This window comes from Strix uralensis, chromosome 28 (assembly GCF_047716275.1).
Source record: "Strix uralensis isolate ZFMK-TIS-50842 chromosome 28, bStrUra1, whole genome shotgun sequence".
Classification (NCBI taxonomy): Eukaryota; Metazoa; Chordata; class Aves; order Strigiformes; family Strigidae; genus Strix; species Strix uralensis.
Window position 1 is genome coordinate 5,430,340 of NC_133999.1, and position 26,552 is coordinate 5,456,891.

The 26,552-nt window shown below is 53.5% G+C and overlaps 2 protein-coding genes across 4 annotated transcripts; both read right to left on the minus strand.

Moving 5' to 3' along the window:
* Positions 1-1,051: 1,051 nt before the first annotated feature.
* Positions 1,052-18,026, minus strand: STAMBP (STAM binding protein). Of its 2 annotated transcripts, none has more exons than XM_074852323.1 (10): positions 17,883-18,026; positions 14,800-15,040; positions 9,698-9,773; positions 8,963-9,058; positions 7,884-8,259; positions 7,050-7,174; positions 5,961-6,098; positions 4,269-4,381; positions 3,013-3,112; positions 1,052-2,460 (listed from the first exon to the last, which is right to left on the minus strand). In XM_074852323.1, the coding sequence occupies exons 2-10, from the start codon at positions 15,012-15,014 to the stop codon at positions 2,404-2,406; spliced, it is 1,296 nt and encodes a 431-aa protein (XP_074708424.1). In that variant the 5' UTR covers positions 15,015-15,040; positions 17,883-18,026; the 3' UTR covers positions 1,052-2,403. The 2 variants fall into 2 exon arrangements, with proteins under 2 accessions (XP_074708424.1, XP_074708423.1); XM_074852322.1 differs by lacking the exon at positions 17,883-18,026 and adding an exon at positions 17,616-17,870.
* Positions 18,027-18,361: 335 nt separating this feature from the next.
* Positions 18,362-24,569, minus strand: DUSP11 (dual specificity phosphatase 11). Of its 2 annotated transcripts, XM_074852325.1 has the most exons (10): positions 24,490-24,563; positions 24,091-24,166; positions 22,982-23,113; positions 22,270-22,393; positions 21,662-21,722; positions 21,232-21,278; positions 20,686-20,761; positions 20,267-20,395; positions 19,798-19,842; positions 18,362-18,748 (listed from the first exon to the last, which is right to left on the minus strand). In XM_074852325.1, the coding sequence occupies exons 1-10, from the start codon at positions 24,522-24,524 to the stop codon at positions 18,484-18,486; spliced, it is 990 nt and encodes a 329-aa protein (XP_074708426.1). In that variant the 5' UTR covers positions 24,525-24,563; the 3' UTR covers positions 18,362-18,483. The 2 variants fall into 2 exon arrangements, with proteins under 2 accessions (XP_074708426.1, XP_074708427.1); XM_074852326.1 differs by lacking the exon at positions 19,798-19,842 and having other exon boundaries at positions 24,490-24,569.
* Positions 24,570-26,552: the final 1,983 nt, after the last annotated feature.

The following is a 26,552-nucleotide window of genomic DNA, read 5'->3' on the forward strand; positions in this document are numbered from 1 at the left end:
TCGGGCTGTCGCTGAGGACGGACAAACCAGCGACGAGAGCTGGGGCAGGGATTTGGGTCTGTTCCCATCTCCAAGGCAGAGATAACATTGCTCCCTGCCTGCAGGAAACCCCCCAAAACACGCAACCCACGCTGTTGCAGAAAATAAACCGCTACTGCAAAGCGTGGTTCCTGTTAGGATTTAGCTCCTACCAAATTCAACCCCCCGTTTTGAGCGATTTTAAGGTGTAATGGTCACATCTGGTGCAGCTGGACAGACGGGGGGGGGGGGTTAGTGGGACACAGGCAGTAGTGCCAGGATATCAGCACTCATCCCAACGCACAAACTGATGACTCAGTGACTTTTAAGTGAAAAAATGTGATTAAAAAGCCGCCAAGCTCAGAGAACAGGGCCGGGCGCGAGGCAGCAGCTGGCCGCTGACGTGAGAAACGCAGCCCTTGCGTAGGGCCGTGCTGTGAGGTATTTGAAAAATTCTCCACGAGGGTTTATCGGTCACTGGGACGACTTGCAAACAAAGCAGGGATTGGCCACCAGCTCCTCTCCGCGGCTGGTGCTCTCTGCTCAATGCTGGGGTCAGCTCAGACCTGAGACCTTCAGGTAAATAAATCTGTTGTGATATTCACTACCAATTTGCAGGAATCGCTGCCTTGCAAGAAGCTTTCACACTTCGTGTCCCCACAATGCTCCGAGGGAGCCACCAGGCTGAAGAACAAACTGCTGCACTCTGCGTAGAGCCACGGGATGGACACCCCTACACCAAGGCTGCAAAACCCACCCTGAGCATAATTTAAATAAATTAGGTCTGAAAGTTCGTTCCCACAGCTGCACTGAAGTCCCCTTGCTTCCCTCCCACTGCCGGGAGCAGCCTGTTTCCAAAACCAACTGCAAAAGTGATGGCAGCAGTAGTTTGTCACGCAGGAGTCAAGGAGGTGGCTGTTGCAAATAAACACAACCCCTGAATAAATCAATTCCCTCCCTGCTCTCAGCCACACCGGCCCCCTCCAACCCACCGAGTTCGCTCAAAGAAAACGAGTGGCCAAAGAAACCCAGCCAAGATAACAGAATCCATCTGTGTTAAAACTGAACACCAAGGAATCCTGTATGTAGAAGTACAAGGACATGACATAGAGAACATGTATGTATGCATGCCAGGTGGGAAGGCAACTCCAGCCGCCTTCCCCTCCCCGCACGGCCATGTGCTGATCATCAGAGCATCCTGCTGGAGGATGTGGAGACGCCGTGGATCACGCTCGGCCCTTTGAGGCCAGATGCCTTCCACCTTTCAACACTGCTTCTTCCCTTTCAACGCCGGCAGAAGCGAGGGCGGAGGCTCAGCACGGAGAGCGCAGGGAAGGAAAATTGCTGCTTGGCATCTGACGAAAAGTCATTCGGAGGAGGTCCCCGGCTGATGTACCGCAGAACAGCGACGTCACGGAGCGCTTGGGTTTTGGCAAGGACAGGCTTTATACTGCTTTGAGAAGCGCAGAGGCAGTTGGGCATGGTGATCTCTGAGACTGAAGAGGCCAAAGCTGCTGGAGTCCTGTCTCTGAGCGGTGATGGCCTTGCAGAGCCTTCACAGGCCAACGCTGCAGCCAAGAGACCGAGAGCCTCCTCCACGGTAACACCAGCAACAAGCTGAACATAAGCCCTCGCCGGGCAGCCTGAGGACCAGAGTGAATCCCCCATCCAGGAAAAGGAATAAAGCAACCAGAGACCCCTCGTCACTGCTGGAATGGAGCAGCTTGTGCAAAGCAGTGCCGCATCCAGGCACCTTCTGCCCTGAAACACTGAAACAGGGGTTCCCGAAGGAGGTTGGGCCCCTCCATACCTCAGCGGGCAAAGACCCGAGTACCAGAAGCAGGACTCGCTCCGGCTCAGCAGTGGTAAGATCTTGCAGGGGGTGAGAGGGGTTAGGAAGGTTTAATCTTAAACTACAGCAAAGACTTATCTACTCCAGCCAGCTGCACTGAGACCACAGCAACCCAGAGAGAGAGGCAAAACAAAGCATGGGTTAATTAGGGCAAGTCCCGCTTTGGAAAGCACTTGGAAGAGGTTTCCACACCTCATGGTTGCAGCAAATCACAGGGAATTTCCCCAAGAAGCTGTTCAAGCCATAGATTAGAGTATTAAACAATTGCTTCAGTGTTAGCTTCTGTCTTTGAACTTCCAGTTAGCTTTTCCCCACACCCTGAACCTCAGGACCACTTCGCCAGCCCGACGCCAGGCACTGAGGTTTCACGTGCTCCTGCTGAGGTCAGGGTATTGATTTCACCGTGATTATTGGGGGAGGAAGGGGAAGGATCACTACACGGTGGAAATCATCTGCTACAGGGGGAAAAAAAAAAATTCCCTAGGCCTAGAAGGAAGGTAGATGGTTTTCTGTAAATGGGTAAGGCAAGAGGCCTATCGGAGATCCATCAGGACCACATCTCTCTCGACTACTGACACATGATTGCAAGTCTGGAAGAGAGGGGAAGAGAAAGAGGGGACAGGGGGTTATTTAGATGTTCCCACAGGTCGGGTGAGTCCCCTCTACCTCCTGACATAACCTGCACCCAGCATCCTTTACAGGACAGCCCTCTTGGACTAGGAACTAGTGCCCCAGCCAATGCCACACAAAGACTGTGGCACTACACAAATATAAATGTGTGTCTCCCAAATACCGCTGCCTTGATCTGTTTCTGCAGAGGAGTGCTCTGCATCACGCCTCCAACACATGCTAACAAGCTAGAAACTGCTCTTGCACCTCAACTCTAGGAAGAGACAAGCCCCTGCCAGGCTGACCCTCCTGACCTGGGTCACAGAATCCCAGAATCATCTGGGTTGGAAAAGCCCTTGAAGCTCCTCCAGTCCAACCATGAACCTCACACTGACCGTTCCCAACTCCACCAGATCCCTCAGCGCTGGGTCAACCCGTAACAGGGTCACAGCCTGGCACCCAGACACAGACAGAAATTCAACCCAAGTGCCCACGTGGTCCTACAGCCCCCGCTGCCTCGTGGGGTGACTTACAGTGAAGAGAGGGGGGTCTTTGGAGTGCGGGTGGAATCCTTTCTGCCGGCAGGAAGAGATCTCCTCCAGGCCATGCTCTGTCAGCTTGAAAAACCCTGTCCTAGAGCAAACAAACACAAGCTCTGTGTAGCTCAAGCCTCTGCAAATAGAAGCACCTCCTTCTGCGTCTCCAGGAGCACGCCTGGGTCTACTCATCTCGAGCACGAGCAGAGATGCCTGCTGTGGGATGCTCCTCTGCCCAGGACACTCCTCTCCCCAGCCCCGCAGCTGCAGACCAGTCTCCTTTCACAGGTGGGCACCCATCGCCCCGATACGACCCCTCCAAGCCAGCTCAAAGGAGCTCTCGGGTCACACATGCTCTTCCAGCCTCTTTTGGCAAGATTTTCAGAATCACAGAATCATTCAGGTTGGAAAAGCCCCTTGGGATCATCGAGTCCAACCCTCAGTCCGACTCTACAAAGTTCTCCCCTACCCCACATCCCCCCACAGCTCATCCAAACGGCCCTTAAACACACCCAGGGGTGGGGACTCCACCCCCTCCCTGGGCAGCCTATTCCACTCTCTGACCACTCTGTCGGGGAAACATTTGTTCCTCATGTCCAGTCTGAACCTCCCCTGTTGCAGTTTAAAGCCGTTCCCTCTTGTTCTGTCACTAATCACCTGTGAGAAGAGACCAGCACCAACCTCTCCACAACGTCCTTTCAGGGAGCTGTAGAGAGTGATGAGGTCTCCCCTCACCTTCTCCTCCTCACACTGAACAGTCCCAGCTCCTTCAGTCGCTCCTCACAGGATTTATTCTCCAGGCCCTTCCCCAGCCTCGTTGTCCTCCTCTGCCCTCACTCCAGCCCCTCGAGATCTCTCTCGGATTGAGGTGCCCAAAACTGGACACAACACTCCAGGTGTGGCCTCACCAGTGCAGAGCACAGGGGGACTGTCACCTCCCTGCTTCTGCTGGTCACACTATTTCTAATCCAAGCCAGGATGCCGTTGGCTTTCTTGGCCACCTGGGCACACTGCTGGCTCATGGTCAGCTGCTTGTCAATTAGAACCCCCAGATCCTTCTCTTCCAGACAGCTCTCCAGCCACATTCATTGCGTGACTTGACATTTTATTCCCAACCAGGAATCTGACAGAGGAAGGGTGGTGGTAAACAGCCCTTCAACACCTTCTGAAGAGGCCAGACCTCCTGCCCAACCCTTTTGGTTGGGCAGCACAGGCAGAGGGAAAGGCCTTCCCTACCCCACACCCATACTTACTCCTGGTATTTTGGAGAACATACGATAGCAATGGACTCTGGCAACATCATCTGGTAGGAGCAGTGTGTGTGCAGGTCGACACTGGAGAGGAAGGCTGTCTGCGTGGGGTGAGTCTGAAACACAGGGCAACAGAAAAGAGAGGAAGTTACAGCAGGGTTGGAGAGCTAGTCCAAAGGGACCATGTCTACCAAGATAAGGTGTAACAGAGAAGAGACACAGCTCCTCAGATGGCACAGAGGACACTGCACACAGAAAATGTTTTGGATTGTCCCAAAACATCTGCTCCTCTTTTCCATTTGGAATAAGTACAGGAGCTCTACATTTCTGGCCATATCCCATGGAAAGTCACACTTTAAGGCACAGCACTGTCCTTGCTTTCCTGCACGCCTCCCTGCAGGGCAATTCACATGTTTCTGAAGAGCACAGCATCATCAGGCTCGAAACACACTGCCAAGGCACTTCAAGAGATCACATTCCACCGAGATGGCTGAGGGTTGTACGATCATAGACCACACCTTACCCAACTCTGGCTGACAGCTACATGTCACAGCCTAACTCTTGCTTAAAGGTGTTTCACAGAATCACCTCGGCTGGAAAAGCCCTTGAAGCTCCTCCAGCCCAACCATGAACCTCACACTGACCGTTCCCAACTCCACCAGATCCCTCAGCGCTGGCTCAACCCGACTCTTCAACCCCTCCAGGGATGGGGACTCCCCCCCTGCCCTGGGCAGCCCATTCCAACGCCCAACAGCCCCTTCTGCAAAGAAATCCTTCCTAAGAGCCAGTCTGACCCTGCCCTGGCGCAGCTTGAGGCCATTCCCTCTTGGCCTGCCGCTGGTTCCTTGGCTCAAGAGACTCATCCCCCCTCTCTGCACCCTCCTTTCAGGGAGTTGGAGAGGGCCATGAGGTCTCCCCTCAGCCTCCTCTTCTCCAGACTAAACCCCCCCAGTTCCCTCAGCCGCTCCCCATCAGGCCTGTGCTTCAGACCCTTCACCCTTTCTCCTTTTCCTTGTTCGATTTTTGCTGCTAAGACTAGCAGACAGGTCAAAGGGACTCTTGAGGGTCCCTGGATGCTGCAGGGATGTCACTGAAGAGTTAACACCAAAAGCAGACACCCCACACGTATCAGGCACACGCAGCAGGCATTTATTTGTCAAAGCCCGCGAGGCAGCTGTTGCTTTCGAGAGATTACTCAGCAGCACCAAACATTTTGCTTGGCACCGATCCGACTGCCAAAGGCTCCGTGGGGACAGGCAGCAGGGCAGCGCTGAAGCCAGCGGAGGAATCTGGAACTGGCACATCCCGTGGCAGAGCAGCATGCAGCTGTCTGCGAAAAGCAGCGCTACTACGGGGACGCATCGCGGGAGAGGCCCTGCGCTGACAGCGGGAGCTCAGGATGCCCCCAGTGCCCCTGGAGTCAGCTTTTAGCTGGATGAAACGGGAGCTTCATGCCCAATATCCCGGTTTCAAAGGGCTTGATGCTTTAGGAAGGGAGCTAAGCTTAACACAGATCTGGACTTCTCCAGCAGAGCAGTGACTGAGACTGCACCAGAGAAATCCAACCAGAGGATGCTGCCTGCTCCATCCCAGCTCCTCCAGCAAATTCTCCTCCGCCAACCCTGCCCCACACACCCCTTTGCCTCCCGGCTGAACGCAAGGCCAGTCAGGAAGTGAAACAGAAACGAGACTCACATGGATCCAGCCTAGCGTAACAAGGCTGTGCTGATCCTGGATCACAAAGAGCTCCTCTTCATTCTCTGTGTTGCAATAATCAGGGCCTCCGTACTGCTTGGGAACGATGACGTGGGTTATCGTGAACTCGTTCCTCATCTGCAAGGCAGCACAGGAAGGCTGTTACCCACCGGACCCCCCCAAGCAGGAAACGCTGCTGCCGCCCACTGCTGCAATCGTAATTTCCTAAATTTTGGGAACGCAGTATTTCTGCATTCATCACTCAGGGGCCCAGCCAGGGGAACGGCAGCTCTGGAAACAAGCCCACGGGTGCATCTACTGTCCATTTACAGGTCACAGAAAGGGGAACTGCAAGTTACTGACAAAGGAATCGCAGGATTTTCTGAGTCTGAGCATGACCCACAGCTTTCTATTTCATTTTCCCTGCCATGCAGAGCACCCACAAGAGCTCAGAGAAGTCCTGGATGCCCACCAAAGTGGAATCTCTCCACTCACCAGGAGATGATGCCTCACGATTAAATAATCACCAAGTGTCTGGAAGGAGCTGGATTGCAGAAAGTTGCTACATCAAACAACTTCATTTCAAAGCAAACTTCTGCAAGCAAAGCAGCCCCAAGTGACTCAGGGGAGATAGGCTAGAGCTGCCAACAGACACCTGTGCACACAAAACTCTTTGGGGGAGAATTAACTGTCTCCAGGTGGGGTTTGCACAGCCTTGTCTGGGTGAGGGTCCTAGTTCACAGCTGGGACACCTCAGTCCTGCTGGTCCCAGAGGACGCGTCACTGGCCACGGAGGAGTGCTTGAGGCAGCAACCCAGCAGAGAGTCATCAGGAGAAGAGAGGAAGCTGAACGCTCGCAGGGACTTGGTGGCTGGCACCATTCAGTGTGAGGAAACCCTAACACAGAAGGGAGGAAAAGGAGAGGCAGCTCACCCCTAATGCTCACGTGAAAGCCTAGTCATCAGTGAAACTGCACTACAGCCTTCCGTGGCAAAAATCAGGGTCCCTGGGCCATTTTCAAAGCTACTGCACACCTTGACAAAAGGCTGCGGCGCCACTTCCAGGGTATAATTAGGATTACCACCTTACCAGCTTACCACAGAGGATCCCACAGGTCTCCACACCCCGGACTGTGTTGGCATCAGCCAGCTGGAGGAACTTCTGGCAGAGCTCCCGAGGGACAATGACCTGGCGAAGGACATCCATGCTGGCATCTGGGGGGAGAACAGGAGCACAGTGAGCAGCGACGGTCGGGGATGCTGGAGAAATGGTCCCGCAGGTCAGTACCTGAAGGGACTAGAAAATTCAGCCTGGAAAGATCAACTCCTCTAATGTCTACCCTTATAGCGGCAGTCACAGAGAAATAAAGTCACTGTGACACTTCATAAAGCAGAGTCACTACCTCTTTCAAAACAGGGACAAATTGAGAGAAAGAGATCTTTATCAGTGTGTCAAAACCCAAGTATTTTGTTAAAGAAAAAGATACCACAAACACTTACAAAACGTCATCTAAAGAAAGATGTGTCACTGGTCAAGAACCAGTCATTTGGAAGTGTCTGAATCAGTATTTTGGAGCCGTATTTGGCAGAAGAGGAGAATTTGGACAGCCTAGCCAGGAGCTAAATGCCAATCTCCAGTAAATATTTGGATCTAGGAAGGCCAAATAGGCCTAGACTCTAGATGAGCAGAGAGACCGGGCTGGAGAAGCACGAGGGGCTGATTCCCAAGAGGACAGAGTTCCCCCCAGCCCTGCAAACCTTTACTGGACAATGGGGAGAACACCCAGTGACTTGGAAGGACAAACCCCTAGAAGGGATGGAGCCATCATCAGATACTTCCAAGAGCCTCCCAAGACAAATCAGCTCCTTGGCCGTGTTTGGCTCAGCCCCAGCCAGGGAGAAGGGTGCACTGAGAGGTACTAACTGTTTTCCGTGCTCCCCAAAGCACTAGGTTTCAAAGATCTGTCCACAACAGGAGGTTTGGATGAGACAGTCCCCGCTGACGGACTTGCAGGGTGAACTGGAGAGACGGGAACCTTTGGGATTAAATCAGTCGGGGGCTTTTCCACGCCAGGAATGAGGGGTCCGTCCAGCGACTCAGGACTCGGCTCTGGCTTTCCAAATTCCTGCACTATCCTTAGACGTTCCTTCTCCAGCTCCTGCCGTCGAATCATCTCCTCGAAGGCATGAAACTGCTCTTGCTCTGCCTGCTGCTGCTTCATCAGAGCTACCCGATTTTTCTCCTCTTCCAGCTGCTGCTGCAAAGCCAAATTGCGAGCAAATTCCTCTTCCTTCTCCTTCTGCAAGGAGATATGCCAAGAGACATCAGCAGACAGGGGAACACTAGTCTGAGGCAGGATATGAAGCCTATGCACTGCAGACCCTCAGCAAACTGCTTCTAAAGGGTCTGCAAAAGGTACCCAGTGAAGAGCACTCACTGCCAGGAAGCTTCAGCTTGCAAAGCAGAGATCTGCACTTCCATCAGGAGAGCCAGCTAGACTAGGGCAGTGAAACTACTGCCTTACCCTCCCCTCTGCCACAGAAATATAATTCCAGGTTGATTTCCCTCTATCCTGTCTCTAAAATTGCACACGTCCACAGCAAAACTGACTGCAGAGTTTTCTGCTTTGCCCACAGAACCCCAGATCCTTGCCCATGCTGTTACAAGCCGCCTGCTGAGTTTCTGGATCATAAAGACCTAGACCTCGTGTTGGGACAAAGAGAAACAACAACCCAACAACATTCCCAGCTCAGACGGCCTCCAGGATGCACAATGAGAAGAGATGCAGGGGCACCTATGACAGATTCACCTACATAAGGGCAGCAGAGACACTATGAGGACCATCCTGCGCTGCAGGTGACGAGGCTGGACCCTGCAAGCTGGGACTACCCAGACTTCACGTTTCAGAGCACCCAGGGAGCCCTGGAGACCTGCCCTCTTCCAAACCCTTTGTGGCTGAGGGTCTTCTGGGGAGCACAGGCCTCCAGTCTGCTCTCACTCACCTTCTGCTCCTCGTACTTAGCATAGTCCTTGGCGTACCTCTTTAATAGCTCCGCCTTGAGCTCTTCAGCTCTGGGGAAGGCTACTTCTTTCAGTTTCTGAAGGGAGGAAACGCAGTCATGAGAGTGTGATAGCCCCAAGGCAAGAAAAACAAGATCTGAACAGATGCAAGGATCAACGGACATGGAGCTCCCAGAAATTATAAACCGTTCACGAGGCAGGAAGGGCCAAGCAGCTCCACCACCACGCGTGGACATGCTGGCAGGCTGCGGAGAGGCGTGTTGCAGCTGGGTGGCACACACAGCCCCGTGCAAGAATTTAGACAAGCTGTCCTTTGCTCTTCTGGTCAGTGCTGAGCAGAGAAGCAGAGGCTTCTCGTGGATGTGAGCAATCTCCAAGGATCCCCTGGCAAATCCCTGGAGAACCACCACATTGAGCATCCAGCCACCATGCACGGAAAAGCCACGAGGTCTTTAGAAAACAGGGAGTTTAACAAGAAAGGACACCCCAGTGCTCAACAGAGAGTAAACGGGACAACCACAGCCCGCCCAGCACAAGCACAACGGGGTAAGAAGAACCCAAACCATAACTCCCAAGGGGTCAGGACTGCCTGGTCAAGACAAGGCTTCTCAGCATTTGCGTGGATCACTCATCGCAGAGGCATAGAAACCCAAGGCTGATGACTCCAAAACATTTCCAACAGCAGCCATCAAAGACCTGGGAATGTTACAACTTACTTTCACTGTCTCCCTCTTTTCAGGTATGACGGCAGTTTTGTAATCGCGGTGCTGCGGCAGCTTCTCAATGAAGAGCCTGTAAACACAGGAGAGAAACTGCATTTCTGAATCACAGCAGAAAGGGACAAACACAAGACAGTAAGTGGTATTTTGGGGGCATGGATCACTCCGCTCCAGCAGTGTCCCCTTGCTCAGCCACCTCCCCGGGCCCTGTGCTCCCCACAGTCAGGACAGTTGTCTGCCTTTCTGCAGGAAACCCTCCATCATGTAACGGCCTTCTGAGCTCTTCACGACACTCAGGAGATCTCGCTCAGTCCCAGGGGAGCACCTCACACAGATTTTTCTTCCACCTGGACTTTGGAGACAATCCTCAGGGATAAATACATTTGTTTTGAACAGAAACATTAATAAGCTGGTCTAAAACACCAAGGACATTGGCAGTGATTCAGGAAGGTCCTTGGGCACCTGCCTATACCTCTGCAAGCATCCAAGGGGATAACACACAAGCTCAAGGACTTGGCTGACTCAGTGCTCACACTGTCCTTCTGTATGGGGGAACAAACAGTTTGTGCAAGAGATGGGGAAATTAACTCAGACCTTGAAAAGAGAAAACTTGTAGGTAAGCTAAAAGCAAGTTCACAACATCCCCAGCTGCTGCATCAGGAGCCTTTAGGCTCTGCGGCCTGACCACCCCAGAAGGTCAGGGCAATGTTTCAGGCAGCAGGGCTATTTCTGTGCAGATGTCTGGGAGGGAAATCAAGACTGAGCTCAACATCACCCCACTCCCAGCATGGCTACAAACAGGTTAATCTTCAACGGCTTCCCCCTTCCAAGGAGCTCTGCAGGACACAGTGGCAAAGACACAGAGTACTGCAAGCACTAGAACAAGGGAAAAAGCTCCAAACATGGGGCCATTCACTCTGGCTCAGCTCTGTGAGGCTCCCCAGGCTTCAGGCATCCCTGAGTTATCTCTGCAAACAAGTCTCCAGCAGCACGCTAGCCGACTGCGTGTTCAGGGTGAGCTCACAGCGAGCTTAGCTGGGTCCTTGTGTCCTGCAAGTGGAGCTGTGCTTGCTCTGAGTGCCCACAAAGCCTCTGGGAATAACATAAAAACTTTGCCCTCCTTCATGGCTCTTTGCTACACTGCTTCAGCATTCAGAGGAGGATGCTCTCCAGCTCCTTTAGAGAGCAGCCTCGTGCCCAGGTACAAGGAAGAAGGTTAGTGAGTGCCCCAGGGAGCAGCACAAACCAACCAAGCAGAGCCAAGCAGGAAAAACTCAGGGGGGACAGAGTGAGAACGCTCTTCACGCTGAGAAGCCTCTGTGTGTGCAGTAAATAAACCCAGCTGCTCCAAAACCTCAGTCCTCTGGGAAAAGGGAAGGACTTTTTGCAACCCAGAACGGTCCTGGTTGCCACGGAGAGCGTGAGGATGCTCTGGCCAGAGACCACAGGATCAGCATAACCACATCACAGCCCGGAGGCACGGAGAAGCCACCGCTCCATCCGAAACACCCAGCAAGGTCCCCGCTCCCGGCTGGTGGTTGCGAAGTAGGTCACTGTGTCGAGGAGACAAAACAAGGCTGTGATCATTGCCAACAGCTAGCAGATTAAAATGGAAGGGATTAATTAAGAAGGATTAAGACCAGATGCTGGCCTGGGGAGGATGGAAAAACCAGCAGAGACAGCTGGGTTTCCACAAGTCAGGAAGGGGGGAAAAAGTGGGCAGCAGGATGAGAGGAGGACTCAGGCAGCCAGAGGAAAACTCTGGGGCAAGACCAGGCAGCAGTAGGCTGGGGATGGAGGCAGAGGAAGGGCAGGAACGGTTCACGTTTCCTATCGACAGCACAGCTGAGGCTTGGCAAGACCAAAACCTGCAGCTCCCATTGCCAGAGTTTTGGGCTTGTTCAAACCTCCGCCTGCTCCCGAGTCCACTATGAGCAGCAGCTGTTTGGCACTAGCAGCCACATCACAGGCTATTTTTAAGCACTGCTACGGCACGCACGCCAAGCTGGCGTCTCTCGAGTCCCTTGCAACACCCCACGCAAACCCCTGGAGCCAATCCTAGCAGCTCACAGCCACGCAGGCAAACCAGGAGCCCAAACACCACGGAAAATTCATGTCTTATTTTTTTTTCTTTCTTATTTGGCTCTAGCAAAAAAATCAAACCTAGTGCGCCTGATGGGGATTCAAGGAAAACATCCACTCAGATCAACGCAGAAGAAGCTGTTCAAGACAAGAAGCAAGCAGATGTCTTACAAAGTGACAAGATGTGTTAAAAGTCCAGCCTGGTTATTCTTAGAGATAGTCGTGCTGCCTTCCTGCTCCCATGAGGGCTGGGCAACAAGCTCCATTTCCGCAAGGGAAAGAGAGGTGCTGTGCAGCCAAACGACCTGCACGAGATCGAGCAGGTGGCCAGAGGCCAAGCAGGGAACCTGGTGGCCTCGACGGGAATTTCAGCGCGGATCTGGCTTGAGATTACCTCATGTCTAGACAAGATTGTCTCAAAACCAATGGTTCTCCAAATCAGGTGCCACAACACGGATCTCATCATGTAATTCAGGCCTTAAGATCAGCCTTGGGAGTGCTGTATAAGGAAATTAAGAGAAATCCAGCTTCCTAAAGCCACACATACCATGGCTCGCTCCCAAGGATGATGCGCTCACTCCCACCTAACGCACCAAGCTCAGAGCCTTTCACGTACTTCTCAGAGCTGGAGTCCTCCTCTTCCTGAAGGTGCAGCCTGACATGGAAAGCACCTGCACTAGGCCACATGCTCCGGCAGGGAGCTGGGCTCTGGGAAAGGACAGCCCCAGCACTTACTGCAGGCGTGGGCTGAAGCGCCGGGGGAAGAATTACGGTCGTGTTTCTAGACAGGGGAGAGCAGAGCGAGTCCCGTGAGGGGCTCCAGTTACCACTGCCCTGCTCTTGCCTTCTGGATCACGCCCTTGGGGAAGGGCATCTATCACAGAATCATCTGGGTTGGAAAAGCCCTTGAAGCTCCTCCAGTCCAACCATGAACCTCACCCTGACCGTTCCCAACTCCACCAGATCCCTCAGCGCTGGCTCAACCCGACTCTTCAACCCCTCCAGGGATGGGGACTCCCCCCCTGCCCTGGGCAGCCCATTCCAATGCCCAACAGCCCCTTCTGCAAAGAAATCCTTCCTAAGAGCCAGTCTGACCCTGCCCTGGCGCAGCTTGAGGCCATTCCCTCTTGTCCTGGTGCTGGTTCCTTGGCTCAAGAGACTCATCCCCCCTCTCTGAACCCTCCTTTCAGGGAGTTGCAGAGGGCCATGAGGTCTCCCCTCAGCCTCCTCTTCTCCAGACTAAACCCCCCTGGCTACTTGGGGAAACCGAAAGATAAATCTAGAAAACACTTCATCAAGATTCACATCTTCATTTAAAGAAATGAGATGGTGACATTAAGTTTCTATCTTTAGACAATCCGGGGCAACAGCTCATATTCATCAGCACTGGAAAAAGTCACACCAAGGGAAGGGTTTTTCACCTTCCTGGCAGCCCAGCAGCCAGGTTAATGTAAATGCCAAGAGCATTTCAAAGCTGCTGGAGAGAAAACACACCAGCACCTATCACCGCTATAATGAAAGAGAGAAGGTGCTTTTAGTTCATTTGTTTAGTTAAAGAGTTTCTCCCTTGGCCCTGGCTACGTAACCAGCCTGGAAACCTTCCCGAGGGTTTTACGCTTCCCAGCTCCCTGTGCAGCCTCTCAGGGCACTTGCTACAATGCCCATAAAAGCTCAGGAAGTGCAAAGCGGGAAGAAAAGCTAATCAGAGAAAAATGCGTTGGATTTAGGGGGCAGGAAGCACACGGGGGCTGGAAGAGAAAATGCCCACAGAGATGCCAGCCACATTCTGGATAAGCAGGTAGCGTGGGCACAGCAGAGACCATATGAGTGGCACTGGGTGAAAAAGGGAGGGACAGGCTTTTGGCCAAAAAACCTACAGGAACAGGACACTCCGTGTCATTAGGATATTTTCCAAGGCTCACAGTTTTCAGCCCTTTGAACACCGACAGGCACAGCTACAGAGGCACATGTTTGCCTTGCTCATACTCCAGGCTGCTCAGACATGATCCAGACCTGACACCACGTCACCGTGTTAGCACGGCGCACACTTCAGCTCGGCAACAAGGTTTCAGACCCAAGATGGCTCATTTTTGGGCAGCCGTGGAGATGACAGCAAGAATACGTGGGTCTTCACTTGTCTACACAGAACGTAGACCCTACAGCTGGAGACCCGGCAGGTGAAACACCAAACAGGGTGTTGGCTGGGTTTACAGATGGTCTGGGGCTTTCTAGAAGGGCGCTCAGTACCCAAGAAAGTCATGAGTTGATTAGGATCAGGTTCTTTGGACCCAGAACTCTTCCCGCGTCCCTCCTGAGAAGGGCTTGGATACATGCGTGCGTGTTGGGGATGGGGGTTGAGGATTATAATCTTTTGGGGATGTAAAACTAAACCTACAACTGGTCCCAGTCCCTGCACCTGAAGGAGGAACTCTCTGCCTGCTGTAAAAGGCTGTAGCAACTGAAGTGTAAAGTAGGTTTCTCCTCCGAAGACGGTTTATTAGAGAAACCACCAACTAGCCTAGATCCTTTCCAAGTAGATATCTGATACCGAGATCCTCGACCATGGATCCTTGCCAATCCGTATGATGTCACGGCCAGCCTAGCGACAATCGAGGCCAATCTAGCTACTCTGTGGTGATAAAACACCAGGAAGCTCTGATATACAGGGAGACAAAACCTCCCTCCTGCTGACAGGAGCTTCTGCTAGCAGAGGGACAGGGGGATACAAGCTCAGCCTGGTTTCAAAGGGAAATTTTACAAACCTCCTGCAAAGAGGTGAGCGGCGTTTGTGGGTTTGTGCCTCACACCTTTACAACATCTCCTGGTCAGTCTAACCAGCTGTATCCTCACCTTTGTGGGAACCAAAATTCAAAAGGAGCAGAGCTCTGGCCAGAACCCAGTTATTCCAGCTCAGCAAGGCCTCGCGGTGTTTAGAGACACTCGAAATATGCAACACCAAACCCACAACCCCTCGTCCCGACACAAGTTACTTGCAAACAAAGCAACGCTGCTCTTACGTGATATATTTGTTGTACAAAATAAAGGCGTGCTCAATATTGCCTTCCTCCGAGTAAATGGTCGCCATGCGGAGGATCTCCACCCCGGAGCGGTAGTAGCGTCGTGGCGGGATGTCCTCGTTCACTTCCACGGCGCTTCCCACCTGGATCAACCTTCGCACTCGCTCCTCCGGCGGGAGGCTGACGTCAGCGTGGTCGGGCATAATGACACACATCAAAGCTGCCACGAGGCTGACGAACTCTGTGGTGGGAGGAAAGTCAAGTGCATCAAAACCAGCGTAAACCAGGTAATTCATCCAGTTTCCAGCACTGTCTTTCCTTGATAGAAATCATGACTTCTCAGCAGAAAAGCTTTTAATACATGGGCCAAGCTAGGTCCTGAGGAAGGAATTTGGGAGAAGCCCAGCTCTTTTCAGGCACAGTGCTTGGATATTTACCTTTACGACCTGATAGGCTGCCACAAATTCAAGATCAGTTCTTGGTGATTGATTTCAAGCCAGGGTTTGACCCATCCAAATCCCACCCAAAGTAGCAATTCCTTCCCAATTGTCTCTCCACACAACAAAACTAGTGCCAGTCACTAGTCTGGGGAGAGATGACCAAAGCGTTTCACAGAATCATCTAGGTTGGAAAAGCCCTTGAAGCTCCTCCAGTCCAACCATGAACCTCACACTGACCGTTCCCAACTCCACCAGATCCCTCAGCGCTGGCTCAACCCGACTCTTCAACCCCTCCAGGGATGGGGACTCCCCCCCTGCCCTGGGCAGCCCATTCCAACGCCCAACAGCCCCTTCTGCAAAGAAATCCTTCCTAAGAGCCAGTCTGACCCTGCCCTGGCGCAGCTTGAGGCCATTCCCTCTTGGCCTGCCGCTGGTTCCTTGGCTCAAGAGACTCCCCCCCCCCCCTCTGCACCCTCCTTTCAGGGAGTTGCAGAGGGCCATGAGGTCTCCCCTCAGCCTCCTCTTCTCCAGACTAAACCCCCCCAGTTCCCTCAGCCGCTCCCCATCAGACCTGCGCTCCAGACCCTGCACCAGCTCCGTTGCCCTTCTCTGGACACCCTTGAGTCATTCAATGGCCTTTTTGGAGTGAGGGGCCCAAAACTGAACCCACTCATCGAGGGTTCACAGGGGTAGACACAGAGCACAGGGGTAAGATCCCTTTTCTGTCCCTGCTGGCCACGCTATTGCTGATGCAAGCCAGGATACCATTGGCCTTCTTGGCCACCTGGGCACACTGCTGGCTCCTGTTCAGCCAGCTAGCAGTCAGCACCCCCAGGTCCCTCTCTGGCTGTTTCATTCAGACTCGAGCAGAAATGGCTTTACACAGGGTTTCAACACCGCAGCATTCACCATTTCGCTTACACAGCAGCGAAGAAGCTGAAGGCCATCCTTCCAGCCGCTGCTGCTCAGCAGATCTGTCCTCACCCAACAAGCTCAATCCCAAATTGCTCTTGCCCGGGCACAGTTGCAATCCCTCTCCCCTCCATGCTGCGGGAGGCACACCCGTCACCCCAGGAATGCACCTCGACCTGATCCGTGTGTCTGCCTCCTGCTTGGCTCTGACAAACCCCTTCTCACCACAGCCATAAATTTGAAGCAGAGGAAATGCCGAGACTGTCTGAGGGGCAGCAAGCCCAGACATCCTCCACAACGCTCTTCCCCCTACACCAAAAGCACTTTTCCCTTGGAAAAGACACCCCAGACAAGTGTAAGGATTAAACTCCCTAAGAAATCACAGCGCTGAATCCAGAGCACCTCACAAGCCTTCCAGCAACGGGACTGCCACACACATGATGTCAAGATTTACTGCGGCTCCTTCCTAAATTGGGGGAAAGGTCCCGAGCTGAGCTAAGCACCATCTGAGGATCCTGCGTGGCAGAGGAGCTGCCCTTCTGAGGTTACCTCAGAGCAGAAGCTCCTTTTTACGGCAGGCAGGCCCACATTTCTCAGCCTGCATCCTGGAGGGGCATCCACAAGCCACTTGCCCTAAATAAGGGCTGTGGGATTGGGTCCTGCCAGGGGCTGCCATGCCAAAGCACTCAGAGGGTGTGACAGAGCCACAGCTCAGAGTGGGCTTCAGCATCTCCTCCTCACTGGTGCTTCTGCCAAGGGAGTGGGTTCAGTTGCTCCCCCAAGCCAGAGCTCTCAGTCACCTCCCCAAACCAAAGCCCCTCTGCCAAGTTCCACAGTCCTTCTTCCCCAAGAGGGAACAGACACCACTCACCCACCATAACCCCCGGTGCCCACAACCCAGAACTCCCCCTAATTCCCACAGCATCCCTCAAGATAAGGAAAGTGCCCAAACCACCCCACCCCAAGCTGCTAGCCCCCCAACCACTGACCCCTCCAGTCATTGCCTACCAAGAGAGAGGAAGAACAGCCCCCCCCCCCCCCCCGCCCCCGCCAAATCAGAGCCATCCAGAACGTCCACAGCCCTTCCCCTGCAAGGGAGAGCAGAGGAGCCCCCCCTGGACTGCCTGTCCCTCCCAGAACAGCCTCCCCCTGTCCTTCTCCTCTAAAACAGGAGTAGCGGATCCCCCAACCCAAGCCCCCACGTGCTCTTAGCCCCCCACAACAGAGCAAGGGGAGCCGCAAACCGGATCCCCCCTTCCTAAGGTGAAAGATACCCCCAGCCAGACTCCCCTGACCGGAGCCCCACGAAGGGAACCCCGATACGAGACACCCCCCTCCCTCCCCCAACCGGAGCCCGCCTGGCCCGTCCCGCCAGGAGAGGAAGGGACCCGCCCGACAGTCGCCCCTAGCCCCCCAAGCGAGGGAGGGACCCCCGCCGCCCCCGGGCCTGGGCCTGGACCTGACCTGCCGCCGGGAGGGCGCCGCCACCCGCCGCCTCCCTCAGCGCTTCCGGGTTGCTGCTGAACGCCGACAGCACCGCCCCGCCTCGCTTTCAGCAGCCAATCAGGAGCCGCCGCAACATCCGGGCACGTCGCAGCCACCTCCCACTTCCGCCCGGCCGAGCGGCCGCTCGCTTTCCCTCGGCGGAAAGCCACGCGTCATGACGTCACACGCCGCCGCTGAACCTTAAAGGCGCAGTTCCCTTCCCACCCCGAAAACACCCATTCTCACCCCAAAACGGCCCAGTCGCGCGGCCAGCGTTCACCGCCAGCCAGCCCTCCGCTCGGATCGGAATCGCGGATCCAGCGCGGGGCGCCAGGCCCGGCAAGGGGAACAATTAACCGCTCCACAACCGGGGGTTGAGGTTTACGCACCGCAGACATTTACTTTAGCAAAAGTGGGTGAAAAGAAAAAAAAAATCATCTAGTTTCAGGCCGAGTCCTATTTCTTGTTATGTACTGAGGAAATCAAGGAAAAGCCCTTTTTGTGGAAGGTTAAAGGGATGCTCCTGAGGATGCTTCTTTAGGATTATTCCAGCTCCATTTAGGTCCATGGTTATTCCCTCAAGGTGCTTCACTCCGGTACGATGTAGGATTAAAAAAAAATTTCTGTGAGATTTGTAAAAGTACCAGAGGGGTGGGGAAGAAAAAAACTAAAAAAAAAAAAAAAAAAAAACAACACAAACAAACAAACAAACAATCCCGAAAGAGTTGTGTTAAGATTAAGAACACCTGCATTTGCAGTTCCTGACTGCTCGTGGAGGTTACAGCAGGAGCAGACCCATCCCAGCGCTCCGCAGCCCCGGACGGGCTGTTGTGGCGTTCAACGTTCCCTACGCCATCACAACAGGTTTCCTACGCCGGCGCCTGCGTTTCCTGGCTGCTGGTGTTTCCTGGGGTGCGCAGAGGTGGGTGCTCTGGGAAGGAAAGCACAGTCCATTGCGCCGCTCGTTAGCGGGCAACGCCACCTGACAGTTCCTGGCTGCCAAACTGCACGGCTGCCTTTGCTCCGCCACCCCGTGCCTGCGTGTCAGCTCCTGGTGGTGTGCCTGCGCCCTGGCGCCTCGCCTGCCGTTCTTCTTGGTGCTGCCAGAGTTTCTGGAAGAAAAGTCAGAAGTCAGTACCAGGAGAATCACAGCCCTGTTCAGTCTCTCTGTATGTGGAGCCTGAATGGGCTGGTAGTGAATCAATCCCCTTGGCCCCTCTGGCTTTACCCAGTCCCTTCTGCTTCAGCCTCAACAATGTGACACCCAGGAAGAATGCCCAGCTAGCAGCTTATTTCCTAGATGTTGATTCTTAGAGTAAGGGAAGTTTTCAAAAGGAAATGTTTTGCTGGCTGAACAGGAGCCAGCAGTGTGCCCAGGTGGCCAAGAAGGCCAATGGCATCCTGGCTTGTATCAGCCATAGCGTGGCCAGCAGGGACAGGGAAGGGATCTGACCCCTGGGCTCGGCACTGGTGAGGCCGCCCCTCGATGAGTGGGTTCAGTTTTGGGCCCCTCACTCCAAAAAGGCCCTTGAATGACTCGAGCGTGTCCAGAGAAGGGCAACGGAGCTGGTGCAGGGTCTGGAGCACAGGTCTGATGGGGAGCGGCTGAGGGAACTGGGGGGGTTTAGTCTGGAGAAGAGGAGGCTGAGGGGAGACCTCATGGCCCTCTGCAACTCCCTGAAAGGAGGGTGCAGAGAGGGGGGATGAGTCTCTTGAGCCAAGGAACCAGCGCCAGGACAAGAGGGAATGGCCTCAAGCTGCGCCAGGGCAGGGTCAGACTGGCTCTTAGGAAGGATTTCTTTGCAGAAGGGGCTGTTGGGCGTTGGAATGGGCTGCCCAGGGCAGGGGGGGAGTCCCCATCCCTGGAGGGGTTGAAGAGTCGGGTTGAGCCAGCGCTGAGGGATCTGGTGGAGTTGGGAACGGTCAGTGTGAGGTTCATGGTTGGACTGGAGGAGCTTCAAGGGCTTTTTCAACCTTGATGAATCTGTGATTCTGTATGCCCCTGAAGAGAGGCTGAATGAGCCACTGCTCTGCCAGAAGCAGGCACAGGCTACCACGCATCTACTCCTGAGATGGTTCTGGAGCTCCCCCATAGCTGGGAGCTGCCAGAGGTCATCACCCATCTAGGATGTGTGCTCCAGGTCAAGAGGAAGCTCTTTACCTGCATTCACTGTTCCCCTGCCAGCCCTGCTGAGACGGGAGGAGCCTAGGAACAGAAAAGTTACCGCTTCACTCTCAGGAAGAGCTGCCTCACTTGGCACCTGATTCAAAATCCTCCTGCCCCTGAAACCTCTTAGCCAGTTTGAGAACATTTCAGCCCTGCTGGGAACTAGCACCAACACTGTCAGTTATGTTATTCCCCATCTACAAGCACAAGTATGTTATTCAGAGGCAGAGAGCTTTGCTGCTATAGACACAAGGAACACTTCAATGCTGGTATGTGGGATCTAGACAAGTTGCAGGGAGGTTTTTTTCCCCACTACAGAACTGGCAAGGCAATGGGCACTCCCTTGTGTGAGTTGCAGCTTGTAAAAATCCAAGTTTATGTTTCTTAAAATTAAGAAAGGAGCTGTTTTTGTTCCACCTGCTCACCTGTACAGCATGCACAGAGGCAAAAAGCAAAACCCTACCTGGGCACCGCTAAGGGGGCTTGGTTCGAATGATGCGGGTGATGTTTGACCATCTGCTTTTTAGTGTTTGGGGTAGCACCAGCTTTTTCTTTGAAGGGGTCTGAGCTCAAATTCTTTAGTCCACAGTTCCTGAAAAAGAATTCTGTGTCTTGCCACGTGTCCACAAACAATTCACCAAGTGATCTCAATGGCTTTTTTACACTTAAAACCCCCACCCCTTTGCATCACTGCTGCCCAAAAAAAGGAAGGGCAGCAGGCCTGCGGAGATCTTTAAACCCAGGTCTTCCAACTGCCCACCTTCCTCCTTACCCACTGGCCCACTCTACCTCCCTTCCTAGGAGCATCACGTTTAAAGTCTGTTGCTTGACAGCAGCTCTTCCTGCGCACGTGCACTCACTTATGCACACAAAAAGACTTACTTTTTTACAGATCTCTTCCGAAGATCTTGGATATAGTTGGTTCTCTCTATAGGATGCCCTCGAGCCCTGTTGAACACTGGAGAGAGACAGGTCTGAGTTACAACAACGCCCTGTACAAGTCACCTTGGGGGCTGCAGAGAACTTAAACCCTTCAGAAGGATTTTAACCCCTTCAACCAGTACTTCCACACTCAGGTCACGTAGGGTGATTCCACTCAGCGTACTGCCCTTCACACCACAGCCCCTGACAAGGCAGACACACAAGCAGAGCCGCAGCACAGCACTATCTGATCTGCACTTAGTGCTCCCCATGTTCACTCAACCCTCATTAGCTCCACAATCAGGCCATAAACTTAATTCCTTCTTTCCAATTACCTCAAAGAACCCCCAACCTCCCCTCCTCCACTCCCATTCCACGTGACAGGAAAACACACACATACAACTAAAAGAGTTACCTCCCTGGAGGTACCCCAAATCTTTTGACCATCTAAAACCACAAGTCCATGATAAACATTTTGCATCCAAACAAGAACATACACATACGTACACTCTATTGCAGTATTTGGCTCCATGCCTTCAACATCAATCAGGTACCTAAACAGATAAGCAAGAAAGCTCTAATTATACAATTATCCATGGAAACACTGACAGGTTAGTGACAATTCAAGAAGAAAGAGTAACTGGGAAGTTTTCAGTGCTTCTATTTATACGCTAGAATGGAGTATCAGCATTTGGTCTGCTGAAATTGGGGATAAGAAGTATCCCCTAGCAACAACCTTCTCAAAGCTGAAAAGCTTTAAATCCTCGCAAGTCTGGGATTACGCAGATCACTTGACTCTTGTTTCACTGGTGCAACACTATTTCCTCCTGGAGTTACAAGAAGCTGGTGACAACGCTCTGCACAAGTCATCGTTGGGGCTGCAGAGCACTTAAACCCTTCAGAAGGATTTTAACTCAGTTTCCTAAGGACAACTCACCTACAAACCAGGTAGCCAGTTCTGTTCAAGCCATGCGTGCAATGAACTCCGATGAGTTTATCTGCAACACATGACAATCAGGTTATATTTAAGTGCTCTTTCTCCAAAATCCCACCAGAACAAGTCCATTTGCATTCACCCTCCAACAGCATCACCAGTGTGAATCAACAGAAATGACCATGCAACAACAACACCGTATTTATGTCTAATTAGCACCACCGATTCAGCTCATTAACTTGTTTAAGTCTGTGAGCTCATCTGTGTGGTCACACAGCTCACTGCAAGGAAGATGTATTTAAAAGCTCCACAAATGGGATCTCACATTTCCCGAGCACTAACAGCTCGCTGCTTACACCGCTACCAAAATGCGATCAGTTTTTACAGCCAGTCTAGAGATGGAGTCTCAAACTCAATTAAAGCTTGACTTACCGCCAAATTATCAGAGAGTCACCATGAATTCCTTTAGCATAACAAACTGATCTTATTGCCTTGACATTCACATGCCAAGAGAAGGAAAAGAAATTCACGCTGTTCATTAAGACATCACTAGTCTCCAAGTCTGCAGTACCCTTCCCAACAGCAGCAACATAAGGGAAATCCACACTTACCGTTATCTTTGTTGTCTCTCAAAAACTTTTTTACAATGCATTTGAATTGAAAAATGGTGTGCCTGTTTGGTATTTCATGTCCCATTGTCAAGATCTTGGAGTAACAGAGTGTGTCTGGGAGCTCCTACAAGAAAGGAAGTCAGTAATTTCCAGAAAAAGCACAAGGATTCTTATCAATTAGAAAACCATAATCCAGATAAGTCAAGCTTTTCAACTAAGCCCAAAAGAGCAGCAACACAGTTTTAGGCAAGAAAACTTCTGCTTCAGTCCCCTGACATAGTACCAATATTCCAGAGCAGCCTATTGGCATTTTTATTTCTCATGCCTTTGCTCTTTCCTCCTTGGGGAAGATGAAGCACACGCAGAGCCTGGAACACCTTTCTAAGCAATTACCACACATTTGATACCACGAGCCAAAGCTGGCTGTAATAAGCTTTAGACTCAGTAGAGTCTAAAGGGTATCCCAAAACTTATGCTGGTTGGTACAAAGAGGATCTGCACAATGAGGGGTTGAAGACCCCACGCCTGTACTCAATCAAAGACAAAGACCCCATCCCAACAGGTCTGCAATGCTTCACCTCACCCCTCTGCCAAAGGATGTGAGGGTCTCACACCCTTTAAAGTTATCTACTTGCAAGAAACATCTGTCACTTGATCAGCAATCAAGGCTTACACAGAGCTTAATTTCCCTGACAGTAAAACCGAGACTAACCTCTGGCCTGTAGTAGCGAGTTGTATATGTCAGGTCAATGATCAGCCCCAGTTCTTCCTTCTGCTCTTTGATTTTCTTGATGAGGTCACAAGGGGAAAATCTCTCCTCTGGATGAAGCTTCTGATCAAAGCTCTGAGGAGACGTAATATTTAAGAGAAGACATTAAACTCAAGTGCATTGTGACTGGCGGGAAGAAGTTCATGCTCCAAAACCTCCCGAAAGTCATCCATTAAACTAGACACAGGCAACAAGGAAAGGCAGACGTGGACTGACACACAAATTACACCGAGCCAAATCAGAATGCGCTCAGGCAGTCAGTGTTTTGGGACTGTTCAGCTGAGGGTTTCCAGCAGTGCCTGAAGACTTCATACTGTGGCAGAACAGTGCAGTGTGACAAACATGCCCAGGAACTGAACCTTTCCTTTGGTGAAAACTATAAAATAGGCTTGCAGCTCAAATGGAGGTGAGCAAACAGCACTGCTCTCCATCATGAGCTCTGCAACCCCCACAGATGTGACCCACAAGTGTCTGTTTGAGGTGTAACTGCTGTGCTTAAACTGCTCCAGAGTGGAGCTCACCCCAGCACCCAGTTGTGTGCCTCCAGGTACAGCCGGGTGGGCAGCTCGTGCACCAGTGGCACTGTCACACCAACCCCTCACAGACTCTGCTCCCGAAACTCGGCTTTGGCACCATGTTCATCGGGCTGCACAGCCTCCGGGCACCTGGCAGTGCTGGGGGGGCTGCCCACAGTGTTCCTCCTGTCCTAGCAGGGCTGGCCTAGACAGACCTCCTTGTATCCAGGATACCTGGGCGGTGCTGCCGGCACTCAGAAAGGTGCCAAGGACCCCCAGAAGCCATCCCTGGCCACCTCCATGGTGTGAAGGCCACTGCAATCCCATCACATGCTCTGACTGTACAAACAGCAACAATCACACTGTGCTTCTCTCTCCCCCAAGTTATAACCCACTTACCAAAAATAAACAACAAAATGACCTACGGACACCTTCTCATTTTTTGGAAGGAACTCACTCACTGATCCTTTGCAAAGTGATGCTTTCCCACAGCCACTTTCCACCCCAAACGGGCCCACAACGTCGGCGGGCACTTACCTTCTTCAGGGGGACCTTGAAGGCGATGAAGCGGGTGCCCGGCATCCTCCTGCCCAGCGGGACGTAGTCGGTCCACCTAGACCCCGCAGCACGGAGGCGTTAAACCGCTGACCCGGGGATCCGGCCCCGTGCTTCCCTCGGTCCGGGGACCCTCACACCCCCCAACCCGCGACGCCCCCCGAGCTTTAAGTTACGGCTCCCCGCTGCCCGGGGGCTGCGGTGCGTTACACGCGATGGGCCACGCAGAACCGCCGCTGCCAGGGCCCGGCCGGGCCGCGGAACTCCCGGCAGCACCGGGCCGCGTGCCCCCACAGCGCCCCGGGGCACCCCCCGGGAAGTGCCGGACCGGGAGGAAGCTCCAGATCTGCGTGGGGAAGAAGCCGGGAGAGACACACTCACCGCTCCGGTACGCGGGACGCCTTCCTGCCCACCATGATGGCGACGGCGCCAGCACCCGGCGCAACAAACGTCACTTCCGCTTCCGCTGTCGTGACCCCGCGCGGCCGCCGTCCGCGCCAGCGACACCGGCTGAGGCCACGCCCCCTCCCGCGAGGCCACGCCTCCTCCCGCGAGGCCACGCCCCGTGCCCAGTAGCGTGTGGCGCTGTGGCGCCCCCTAGCGGTGATGAGTGGGAACAACAGCCCCGGAACCGGCCCCGCCATCACCAGCCCGGGACCAGTCCCCTGCCCAGTTACCAGTCCCCTCCCCAGTATCAGTACGAGCATCACCGACCCAGTACCAGTCTCCTTCCCAGTTACCAGTCCCCTGCCCATACCAGTCCCCTCCCCAGGACCAGTCCCCTCCCCAGTACCAGTACAAGCATCACCGACCCAGTACCAGTCCCCTTCCCAATACCAGTCCACTTCCCAGTACCAGTCCCCTCCCCAGTACCAGTCCCCTGCCCAGTACCAGTATGAGCATCACCGGCCCAGTATCAGTCCCCTGCCCAGTACCAGTCACCTTCCAGTACCAGTATGAGCATCACCGGCCCAGTACCAGTATGAGCATCACTGGCCCAGCACCAACATCACTGTCCCACTACCAGTCCCCTGCCCAGTACCAGTATGAGCATCACCGGCCCAGTATCAGTCCCCTGCCCAGTACCAGTCACCTTCCAGTACCAGTATGAGTATCACTGTCCCAGTACCAGTACGAGCATCACTGTCCCAGTACCAGTACAAGCATCACCGGCCCAGCACCAACATCACTGTCCCACTACCAGTCACCTTCCCAGTACCAGTATGAGCATCACTGGCCCAGCACCAGCACCCTGTTTTACCCCAGGACTGACATCCCCACCCTGCACCAGCATCCCGGACTTGGTACCAGCAACCTCAGCAGGGCCATTCCCACCCTGTGCTGGTGCTGGCACTCCCAGTACCAGCATCCCCTACCCCATCCCCAGCACCATCACCTGCAGTACCAGCATCCCCCACCCCACCAGGAGCAACCCCCACAAGTATCACCTGGGGACCCCCACAAAGGGCCACCTCATGGTCTCTCCATCATGGCGGCCACACAGTACTGGTACAGTTCAACTGCAGCTGGGAGGAGCCTCTCGGGGCAGAAAGAGGGAGGACAAAAACAGAATCCCAGAATCATCTGGGTTGGAAAAGCCCTTGAAGCTCCTCCAGTCCAACCATGAACCTCACCCTGACCGTTCCCAACTCCACCAGATCCCTCAGCGCTGGCTCAACCCGACTCTTCAACCCCTCCAGGGATGGCGACTCTCCCCCTGCCCTGGGCAGCCCATTCCAACGCCCAACAGCCCCTTCTGCAAAGAAATCCTTCCTAAGAGCCAGTCTGACCCTGCCCTGGCGCAGCTTGAGGCCATTCCCTCTTGTCCTGGTGCTGGTTCCTTGGCTCAAGAGACTCCTCCCCCCTCTCTGCACCCTCCTTTCAGGGAGTTGCAGAGGGCCAGGAGGTCTCCCCTCAGCCTCCTCTTCTCCAGACTAAACAACCCCAAAAGTACCCCAACGCCCCCCACATTGGGGCAGAACAGGGCAGCACGCATGTGTCAGCATCGCAGGGTCACCAGTGCCAGCCCCATCCCTTCCCTTTGTTCACAAAAATCACCTCCCCCCCCCAAAATCATCGTTGGGATGGGAAATTGTTGGCATGAGAAACCATCATGGGGATGGGAAATCATCACCGCTATCACCATCACCACCCCAGTGCCAGTGCAGGCAGTCGGGGTGCCTTTGCCATGCGCAGATACATATACATATATATATATAAAAAAATATGTACTGTGCATATAATCATTCTCCACACTCCACGCTTTCCTGGCCCTGGGAGTTTTGTCCCAGGATGGGGACTCAGCCAAGCCAGGGCAGGATTTTCCAGTCCGCGGCATCTCATTCCCAAGAGGGTGGTGGGGAGCAGCACCCTGTGCCCAGCCTGGAAAGAAGCTGCCAGCATCTCCAGCTGGGAGAAAAGCCCCTTTTCCACAGGGAGGAAAA